General features: G+C 37.5%; 1 protein-coding gene across 2 annotated transcripts in view; it reads right to left on the bottom strand.

Moving 5' to 3' along the window:
• The window catches only part of LOC109218662 (nucleolar complex protein 3 homolog), a gene marked incomplete at its 5' end in the record, with an annotated part of 24,790 nt that extends 13,349 nt beyond the window's left edge, over positions 1-11,441 (bottom strand). The window contains 7 exon segments of one of the 2 annotated variants that reach the window (XM_019383036.1): positions 7,301-7,937; positions 8,553-8,647; positions 8,748-8,887; positions 9,116-9,439; positions 10,646-10,773; positions 10,849-11,022; positions 11,355-11,441. In XM_019383036.1, the coding sequence (XP_019238581.1) occupies positions 8,592-8,647; positions 8,748-8,887; positions 9,116-9,439; positions 10,646-10,773; positions 10,849-11,022; positions 11,355-11,441 (909 nt within the window). 2 annotated transcript variants of the gene reach the window in all.

Below are 11,441 nucleotides of genomic sequence, written 5' to 3'. Positions count from 1 at the left end.
TTTAACCTTTGGCAACTCGACGACCTCGCCGGACCCGAAAACGGACAGAACGCCGACTGTGTTAGAACGGGGCAGAAGCAGGCTGTCTAGATTGATTTTGGAGGTTGTTTCAGCTCATTATCCGGCGAGCTGCTATGAATGAGAAGAAGCGAAAGCAGCGATGGATGAAGGGATGAGCAGCGACGGAATGGAGGTGGCTCGCTGGTGGTTCTGGCGGTTTGGTGAAGCAGCAGCAGCTGCTCGACTCAGGGTCTGCGGCTGTTTTTGGTTGAGGCTCAAGCCATGAAAAACATGCTGTTCTTCAACAACGAAGAAGAAGCTCGGGTGGTCGTTGGTTGGAGAGGAGCTGCTGCTCGTTGCTGGTTCGTGGTCGATGGTCGGCGACTATGGAGGTCGTTTGGAGGAGACGTGAAGCAGCACGCAGCAGCAGCTGGTGGTTCAGGCGAGGTAAGGGTCGTTTGGTGTGGTTTCCGGCGAGAATGAGAGGCGTGGTCGACTGGCTGAGGGTGTTCGACTGGAGAGGGGTGGCTGGGCGACGAAGAAGAAGATGGCTGGAGGGTGGTCTGTTCGTTGCTGGTGGAGGGCAGCGACGGACGGAAATGGTGGTGAGGTTGCTGCTGCTGGTGGCAGCTGGGGGGGGAGGGGGGCTGGTTTAGGGTTTTGTTCTCTCTTTGTTGTTAGGGTTTTAGGGTTTTTGTAGTACATCTTTTTTTCTCTTCAAATGTGTTCAAGATGTGTTATGTGTCTTCAAAATGTCTTCAAAATCTAAGGGGTGTTATTGTGTAGGAAGATCCAGTGCGGCTGAACATTAGGGTGTCTTTATAGGTAGGTTAGTTTAGGGTTTTAGGGTGTTGGGCCTAGTTTTGGGTATTGGGCTTGGGTTGTTATGAGCTAGGTCTGAATTTTGGGCCTAAAAATGGGTCGTTTGAACCCAAATGTTATTCTTTCCCCGCAACCGAGAATAAAAACACGATCTTATTTAATTAATCCTACGTAAGCAAAATAACTATTAAAATGAGACTAACAATTAAAACAAAACTATTTTTGGGTATTTTTCAAGATTAAAATGACTACAAAACATTAATGAAACTAACTTTTTTTGTAATTTTCGTAATTATATAAAGATAAAAATAAAGTACTATTTTTGTATTTTTAAATTTATGAGAAATACATAAACTAAAACTTATATATATCTTTTTTTTGTAATTTTTCATTTTTGTGACGAAAATAAAGTAAAGAAGTCAAAATTAGCTGAAACAGCTATATTAGGCCTAAATTAAATATTTACACGCTAAAATATGAAAATCTTGGGGAGGGTCAAAAATCACACGTCTACAGCTGCCCCTCTTTCACTGGAAATACGAAGAGTTTTCAGACAAAGAACGACTAGACANCTTTAGGCTTCTTGATGTTGAGTTCGTGGGCAGGCCGATGTGGCTATGTACTTGGCTTGAGTTAGCTTGGTTGGCCCCGAATTGCGTTGATGAGGGATAGGTTGATTCGATCGTCATTGAGCTTGCTAGTGATCTAAGGAGAGCTATGAGTTACTTTTCGGTGTTTTGGAGACGTCATGATTGGTTGGATATGGGCACGTGTGGTGCGGTTCTACTGAGGATTCATACAGAAAGTCGAGCGGGAAGAGTAATTGAGTGTTGCTCGGTAAATGGAGTATTGGTTATGGCCTATCAGGTTGCGAGCCTTATGTTATTTGTTTCACCGTGGATGTAATGCATTGCTTTGGTTTCAGACATCAAAAATTGTGCGTGGCTGTTGATTTTGAGCATAGCGACTTGAGGTACTTCATGTGTAACAATGTTTGGATAGGATCGCGCATTGTAGCGAGGCTACGTGGAGTTATGACCTGTCGGGGTAGCTTCAGGTGTTCTATTTCTATGATGTGAGACGGGGTCTCAGCCTTGTGTTGTAATGGTATTGATGAGCTTAAGGTACAGCTCTTTCATTTGAGTCATTTTTCATGATTTGAGTATGTTCAGACCGTCTCTTATTGGTGCGTGTATTATGCAAGTTGTGGCTTAGGCCGGTGTTGAGGTGTCATATCACCAGAGTGGTGTGTTGGACCCGAAGTGATCGTTGGGGGTCATTAATGAATACGAACGGATTTGGTTTCAGCTTGTTGGAAGGTTAATATCGAGGTTCGGCTCGGAAATCTGTTGTGGTAGTAGTCAAAAGAGAAGTGACTTCATGAATGGTTGATCTGAGAAATTGTTACAGTTTATTGCGTGTTTCATTTATCGTGGGCAGTAAATGAAAGTGTTGGAACAAGACCTTGGTTGATAAGAGGTTTTTCCACCGGTATTCGAGTGTTGTGGGCAAATGCTGTGAATAGAAGTTATCGTTTCGAGTGTTTGGGTTATGTAGTATATCATATGATTGCACCTGAGGTTGCAGGTATGGGTTATTACAGCTGGTTCGGGCTTATTCTGAGTATAGATGTGAGGTTCTGATCTTGTGTATGATTTCGGAAAGTGCAATGCGGTCCTACGGTTTAGGGGTTAGATGGACTGTGAAATTTCAGCTATATTTTGTTATCGGACCTATGCGAGATAGAGTGATGAGGGATCACCCCGGGTATATGCTTGGTAAGGTCATTCAGCTATTGGGTTGCTTCTGGTACAACTCTGGGTACGCTCGAGGACGAGCATTTGTTTAAGTTGGGGAGGATGTGACGACCCAACCCTTCGTCTCATGTGTTACTGCTCCGTTCCCCCCATTTTATTCTTCTTCATGTTTCGTTATCGGTATGTGGGGTGTTAGAGTTGATTTGGACTGGTTTTGATAAGAAATGAGACACTTAGTCTCTTTAAGGAAAGCTTAAGTTGGAAAAGCCAACCGAATGTTGACTATTGATTTAGAGGGCTCGGATGTGATTTCCGGTGATTCGATTAGCTTCGGGGGATGATTTGTGACTTAGAAGCGTGATCGGAATTTATTTTGGAGGTCCGGTGTAGAATTAGGCTTGAATTGGCGAAGTTAGTATTTTGGCGAAATCCGGTTGATAGGTGAGATTTTGATCCGAGAGTCGGAATGGGATTTTGAGAGTTGTTGTAGCTTCGTTGGGTGATTTTGGATATGTGTGCAAATTTTCAGGTCATTCGGACGTCGTTTGGTCGGGTTTTTGATCGAAAGTGCATTCCGGAAGTTTTGAAGAACTTAGGCTTGAATCCGATGTGAATTGATGATTTTAGTGTTGTTTGATGTGTTTTGAGGATTGGAACAAGTTTGAATAATGTTTTAGGAGGTGTTGGTGCTTTTGGTTGAGGTCCAGGGGGCCTCGGGGTGATTTCGGGTGGCTATCGGAAGGAAATTTGAAGTTGGAATTGCAGGTTTTTGGTTGCAGCAGGTGTTTCCGCATCTGCGGAAAGGAAACCGCAGATGCGGTTACGCAGAAGCGGAGCCAGGTATCGCAGGTGCGAAAAGGTTGAGGTTGAGCACTCTTCTTATCTCTTAACGTCACCGCCTATGTGTCTAAATACATTAACTCCATAGCTAATTTTTTGTCTAGTCTTCCTATGGAAGGAAACTATGACGCATATCTGCTTTTAAGTGTGTAGGTGGAAGATCTATCATTAGGGGTCGTTTGGTTGCCTCCATTGACAATTCTTTGATTGGTCATATAAGAAAAAATCATGGCGGTGTGCAACTTAATATAATGTTTGGTTACATTTGTCTTATTAAATTTTGCATTCTTAATATTCGCATATAAGTTATACAGAAATTTATGTATTTTTGTGACGGGTATAAAATAAAAAGCATACAACAACAACTCACAACCTCTCTAGGGTAGAGAGTCTATTTCCAAATAGACCCCCGGCATTCTTTCCTCCAAAAACTTCTCACCTTGCTCTTGGGGAGACTCGAACTCACAACCTCTCAGTTGGAAGTGGGGGTTGTTTTACCATCAAAGCAACCCCTCTTGTCCAAGCATATATACAAGCTAAATATGGACAAGCTAAGAACAACTATAAAAGAAAAAAAAATAAAACATTAATTTCCACCTAACAATTCCTACACATTATGATTTATTGTCTGGACAATATCGAAACTATAGGCCAATTTATAACAAGCACCAAGAGAAACGAAAAGAAAAAAGTCATTCGTGAATGGACTAGAGATAAGAATTTGGTCAAAAACTCTTCCTTAAAGAGTTATATATGCCATACTGAAGGGATAAATATCTCATGAATGAAGTTTAATTTTCATGTTCTTTCCAATCCATTTTAAAGTAATTGGCATTAATGGCAGCTTACTATACACACCACGATTACGTCGGTCAGCTATTAATAGTAGGCCAACTATATCAAGCAGAGGACAGTGACAAGAAAAATGCAATCAATTATTCTAGCTAGTCATTAAATTTCTTGTAAAAATATATAATTCTCTTGGTTATATATAAAGAGTATGTATATAAATGATTTGGCATACATTTTCCCTTTTTGTCTATGATAATAAAAAGGTTCTTTACACAAATAGCGGGTTATATTTACTGTTTACTTTTTTCTACCCATATACATAGATTATATATTATTTATACATAATTATACACATATAATATATATTATACCTCCACCGGCTATTTTTAATTTTAAGCGATTAGGCGGACTGCTATTTGGGTTAATTCTTCTCATAAAATGAGGTAAGCAATAATTTTTTAGGATTTCAAGTTACGTACATTTAACTAAAGTGATCATCTATGATGGCAAAAGCGATTAAGTAAATTAGTGCATGCATGAGAATACAGTGTTAAGATTTGACCGAAGAGAAGAGTTAGTGAATACTCATACTAGTATTTAACATCTCTGGTTGGAGGTGTATAGTAATTGCAAAGTCCCAACTTTCAATTAAATACAATTCAATTAAATTGAATTTACTTCACTTGAAGAGCACGTCATGCAGAGATGGGTCCCATTCTAGTTCCACATTTAAGTTTTTGCCCTTTTAGATTCTATTGCAGTTGGTTACCTCTCCCTATATAACCGTCCACAATATTTACACCATTTTATAATCTCAAAAAGAAGAAAAAAAAAGGCAAAAAAAGAAGCCAGAAATTTTGATCATCGTCCAAATGGTTTCCTTTGAAAAAACTCAAAATTATTTCATTGGTAATAACAAGAATTCCAACATTAAAAAGAACAGTACTGAGGGTCAAGGTTTGATCACTCGTTCTCCCTCTTGGCTAACATTTGACGTGGATCAACAAGAGATGGTCACTGCTGTTTGCAAGAAATGTCATATGTTAGTAATGATGTCCCTATCTTCACCAACATGTCCAAATTGCAAATTTGTCAATCCACCTGATGAAACCCCTCCTACCCTTTTCAAGAGAAGGCTAAGCTCCTTTTGATTAATTAATTAATTAATTGAAGAATTATCCTAGTTAAAATCCTATGGCACATTTAGAAAACTTTATATATACTAGTCTTAGGGTACGCGCTTTGCGCGTGTACCTATATCAATAAATATATAATTTTTAAAAATTATATATATATTATTCAATAATGTGTTTTAGTTATTGAAAAAATATCAAAGAAAAAAATGTAAGTTTCTAAATATAATGAATGTTAATCTCACTAAGCTAGCTCATCAAACAAAGAAATGCTAATCCACATAAGTCTTTATATGTCTTATTATGATTTATGAGATAATATATATCTTATGAAAATTATTGTTATCTTTATTACCAAATACTATAAACAAATAACAAAAAAAAAAATACTTTACAATAATTATTCAAAGATAATAAAATAAATTGAAGATTTGAATCTTTGGGTCTTTTAGAAATTTGTGAGTGTAGAGATAGAACTATAGCTTCTGGAAACCTATAGATAAATAACAATATAAAGTATGAAATAGCTAATATTGAATTATAAAAAAATGATGTAATACGATTAGGGACGGCCCGACCAATTTTGTGGCCTAAAGCTAAACTTTATGAGGGGTCTTAATTTTTTAAAGTCTCAAGTTAATGTACCTAAAAAAAGGTTTCTTAAATAGTTTAACTTCTACCTACAGAAAGTGTAATAAAAATAAAAATACTCAAGATATTTATAGGTAAATGTGACTCGAAAAGTTCTTTACAATGAAGAGAAGGATGACTTTAACGCTTGCACTCCAAATTATAACAAATCAACGGCAATTAATTTTCAGTTCGGTTTGGGTTCAGTTTGGCAATAATAAATGAATTAATAAACAAGAGTAGATGATGCTGAATTAATATCTAATATGAAGATGGTTGCAAAGTCAGTAACTTCAAAAGGCTTAGGTTATTGCTCACGTTAGAATAAAGCAAGCTTGACGTAATATTGCACGTCCAAGAATCTGAAAGACTGTTGATATAATTCAGCAGGTTTATTAATAAGTTCACTTCATATGCATAAATAATTTATCCAAAAACTCATTAAGCTGACTTTTCTAGAATCTCATAATCCATAAACTCAAAATTTTGGATCCGTCTCTGCTCACCGTGACACCCAAATCTTTGCTATCATATGGAAATTGGTACTTTGAAGAGAGATTTATGTTAATAAGCTTCTGAAAATGTAATGGTAGCATGATCAGGATGATAAGTTTGTAAACTCATCAGTTTCAAATGGTTCAATCTATTTAGCACAAAACGAATGATTAAAGTGGAAATACAAAGGTCAATATGCATCTAAATATTTGGTGTCAATGAAAATCAATTTCTTGCAATTTAGCTTTAAATTTGTTCATTTTTAAGATATAATAAACAGAGTACGACCTCAGAATATATTATTTCGAGGTACATATGGCCAAAAATAATAAGAAATTAGACGTCAGCAGCGACACCTGCTGGAGCATATGTTTCGGCTGTACCTTAATATCGAGTGAACCCGTTTGCACAAAATTTTACAGAGGCCACTATATAGAAAGAGGAGATTATATGGTCATCAAATTCACTTTTGGCAACAAATTAATATCCATATTAGCTATCGAGTTCTCTACGAAGAGAATCTTTGAGTCGCAGTTATCTGGTAGATTTCACATAAACAAAATGGCAAATCTTTGTAGGAATTCCTTGTTATTATTTATCACAAAGAAAAATCAGCATTTTAATCTTGTTTATCCAAGCGAAAACAACCTTCTGGACATCAGGATAACCATTCTTCTATTTACATAATGAGAAATCAATAGGCATAATGCAGTGTGTAAAATACTTTATGGAAAAGAATGAACCCTCATTTTTCTCTCTTCTCTTCTCTCATCTTGTCTATTAATAACCGAATATACAAGATTAGTTGGGAAAGAGGGGGAGGCAGAAAAGAGAGGAATATAAATAATGAGATCTATTTCATAATCAGAAGGCAAAATAGATTATGCCCAGTTTATACAAAACAATCGCGAGTTGCACTCTCCTATCCAGAAATACTGCAGAATGCTGAAAACAGCTAAATAGATCTACCTACAAAATTGTAGACAACAGATACCTACTTTGTTCTTCTTTTCTTCTGCTTTTTATATTGTTCGTGCAGCTTCAGAGACAATGTTGTCCGAGCCAATTCCCCTCTTAGTCTTTCATTTTCAGCTATGTCATGAAGCAGCAAGTAATGCTCAGAGAGTTTCTTTCTAACATCATTTTCATCAATTTGAGCAGTGAAATCAAGGTCAGACCCGATACTAATATGCTCTAATGAGGCATTCCCTTTTTTTCTCTTGGTACTTGAGCTTTTGGGGTCATTTTTTACGATGAATGATTCCTGCTCAAGTGACAACTCCTTAAAAGCTTGTGTAGGAGATTTGTTGGACTGGTAAACCTGGTTATCGCCAGTGCTCAACATAGAAACGTTGGATGCCATTGTAGAAACAGCTGGGTGATAATGCTTTGACAAAAGGTTCAGCTCCCAAAGCACTGAAGCAAGTGCACCACTAAGGTTTGGGTCAGTTGCATAAGGCTGATATTTCTGCAACAGAATAGAATTGCCATCAGCATTTTCTAGTGGTTCAACTATCTACTGAATATGAATGGTACAAGTGGAAAGCTTTTTTCTTTTTCATGTTGAGTGATTTCAGTATGAAGCATATTTTTTGTGCCATGAGTGGCACACAGAAACAAATGTCAATGAGCATATCCAGAGCTTCCCAAATGGAAAGTTCAGCAATACACTATATGTTCAGAAGATACAATGAAAAGTACTTTGCATGAGAATTGCTCACTCCTGAAAGTACCAGATGTAAAGCTCTATAAAGTGTTTATACCAAAAAATGTCAACAGATCCACGCCTTACGTTTACCATGCCCTCCAGTGTCCCCTTCCCTGATCCCCCACCCAAAAGAAAGTATAGAAAAGAAGCTGGGGAACAAATTAGGGATGTCCCAAAACAGAAGGGGTGTACTTCTCTTATTTTCTTCAAGAAATATCATGTGCCTGAATGATCCATATTCAATGAAGAGAAAAGTAAAAACCACCTTATGTAAGTAACACGTCAACACTATTACATTGTGGGTGAAGGTAGCCTAATAATCAAGATAGCACCTTTTGACCACATAGTTAATCAGAAAAAAGATTTGGTTCTCACCGCAATGGCACCAGAGACAGAGCCACCTCCAGCATCATTTTACAAGTTCCGGCATTTAACGTTCTTCTGAAGGAGATGCTTCACAGTCACCAAGGCTGCAATAGTTTGACAAACGAGAAGCATAAATCATAAAATACAAAAGCTTGGTTAAGAACATACAGCAGTCTAGTAGTGATTAGCCAAATATGCTTTTACCAGCCAAGGACTCTGCAGACCCAAAGCATAAAGAGAATGTAGCTAAACGTTTTATGAAAGCTGCAGCCCTTTGCATGTCATGCTGTCGATCATCACAGAGCATTATCTTCAAAGCTTCAGCTAAGATCTCGCCTTTATCCCTGCTTACGAAGAAAAATGGTTAGCTTTAGAAGATGTAACCACAGACTAACAGAAATCTACAAAATCTCATTGGATTGAGAACCCACCCCCCACCCCAAAAAAAGAACCCACCCCACCCCGCGTTCTGACAATCTTCCTTCTTTCAAAGAGGACTGAAGTGGGTTAAGAAAAAAGATTTACCCGTGTCAAATAATTGAACTTTAGTTATTTGATAGGCTCGGATTTACCTTCCTGGCCTATACTCAATTATCAGATTGTAAAGTTGGACAAAGAAATCCTGAAGATCTACATTCAGTGCGTCCAAGTTGTTTCTCATCACTTTGAAAGCAGCAATGCAACACTGGAGCCTTTCAGATACTGTCAGACATGCTGAACCATCCATGGAAGAATCACCAGAGTTGTTGCCACTTCCAGCAAGCTTCCTCAGATAATTCATAAGATCGGACATGAAATCTAAGTCGATGAGTTGGCAAAATTTCCCAATTCCATTAAGACAAGGAGCAAGAAGTGGATGACTTCCAGGTGCCTGAGGTGAAGAACCTGCTTCTGATCTGAGTAATAATAACATAGAAGTTACTTTTTGAGACAGCATTAAGTGAAAAGGCATTAAGTGATAACACAGTGGTCAAGTATAGTATAGACTGTACTGATGCAAGAGCTAATAAAGCAAAATTTAAACATAACATCCAAGATGCTTTGGATATCCAAAACCAGTATGAGTTTCTTGTGATAACAAACTCAAACTGAATTAAGACTTCAGCAACCTGCACCATAAGCACTAATTTCTGTTAGATAAGTTTTATTTCAAATCAGTTAATGTAGTTCTACAAGCTGACATTATGTTCCAGCACTTGGAAAGATGTAAAACATCACCCAGTGAACGTCAGTAGCAATTTATTCGGGATTAGAACTTACATCACATAAATCTCTGCAAGCATGTCTTTATTATGTTTAGTTATGATGGCTACTATCGAGTGTATTATGTAGTCATACAATAATTGTAACACTATAACTAGAGGAATTAGGAAGTCATCTCCCAATCCTAGAATTAGTGGAATTAGGAATGATATAAATGAGGTTAGAAGTCCGATAATCAATAGGAGATAATGGGGCAAGAAGTCTCATGATATATGAGAGATGCAAACAAAAGTTTGGTATTTAAGTTGAGACGGGTAGAGCGGCAGGCCATTATCCACCAAATTCCGTAACATGCACCACTGTGCCTCGGGAATTTCTCGGTTATCCAAAAAAAACTTCTGTAGCTTTCCCCTTTTCCCCCATCATGGATATTCATCTTCTTCAGATATCTCTTCTGGTTTCATAAAATGGCCTTTACTGCAAAGTTGATTCGTCCTCTTCTTTGTATACCATTAATGGCTAGTTATAGTTTTGCATAGAGAAAGGACATGAATGACTGGTTTGACAGTCATGTGTTCTTTTCTCCTAGGATTTCATTTGTCTTTCTTCTTTTTTATATAAAAGCTAGATAGCTCCCTGTAAAGGATCATGTTTTTGTGTGAGATTCTCCACTTTACTATACACCTTGTATGAGGGGATTTCTCATTAAATCAATAAAATTACCAACTTCATCAAAATAATAATAAACGCCAGGTAGCACTTAAAAAGGTGGAGTCCTGGTATTTTCTCACAGGGGAACTAGTTATATGATGTGGTTCAAGTTCATATCTGGTGGGTTCATGGTAAGTGAATTCATTATTTGACATGCTCCATTTATATCATCAGCAAAATGAACATACCGAGGCCTTAATGCATGCTTTAGGACACGAAAGAACGTCTGAAAGACAGCTGATAATGCATCAGACTGCATCCTTCTCCTTTCAGTGATATCGGTAGTTAATGAAGCAGCCTTCAATTCTGCAGTGACCTGTAAAACATGAAGATGTGCAAATGAAGTTATAGTTAACAAGCCAAATAACAGATTATGTTGGCAAAATAATACCTCTTCTCGTGTCTTTGACATCATCTCTTTCCGTGCTTTCTTTTTCTCGTTGGCAGCTGATTCTTTCAGCTCCTTAAGGTTCTTTCTTTTTGCATTTTTGCTTTTAAATTTATTATCAGCATCCCGAGCTTCACGCTTCCCAAGATCCTCATCAAATGTCAGAGACATAAACACCTGAGCATCACAAAATCATGTCATAAGATAATAAGTTTTCCCAATGCTAAATCAAAAACTTTATCTTTAAGGTTAAATGCCAACTAAAATTAAGCAAGACTTCCAGATACATGAATGAACATTGCTGAGAGTGTTAGTGTCATAAGTTGACTAGCAACATTTTGAAAGAACACCATTATCTTTCCAAATGTTTGACACAGTCATCACATCGACATTGAAATATTCGTCCTTTTTGGCCCAATACCAGGATATGTGCTTCAAATTCAAGATGACATCATAAACAATCTACGAAAAAAGCCTAGAGCCATTGTATTGGAATTAAAGTTGCAGACCTCAATGGAATCAGGATGTAGTTGACAATCATGATCTTTAACAAGGTCTGCGATCATTTGAACAGCCTCCACAGTTACCTCGCCACC

This window comes from Nicotiana attenuata, unplaced genomic scaffold, assembly GCF_001879085.1.
Source record: "Nicotiana attenuata strain UT unplaced genomic scaffold, NIATTr2, whole genome shotgun sequence".
Lineage (NCBI taxonomy): Eukaryota > Viridiplantae > Streptophyta > Magnoliopsida > Solanales > Solanaceae > Nicotiana > Nicotiana attenuata.
Note: the sequence above shows the minus strand (reverse complement) of the source record. Positions and strands in the feature narration are given on the sequence as shown.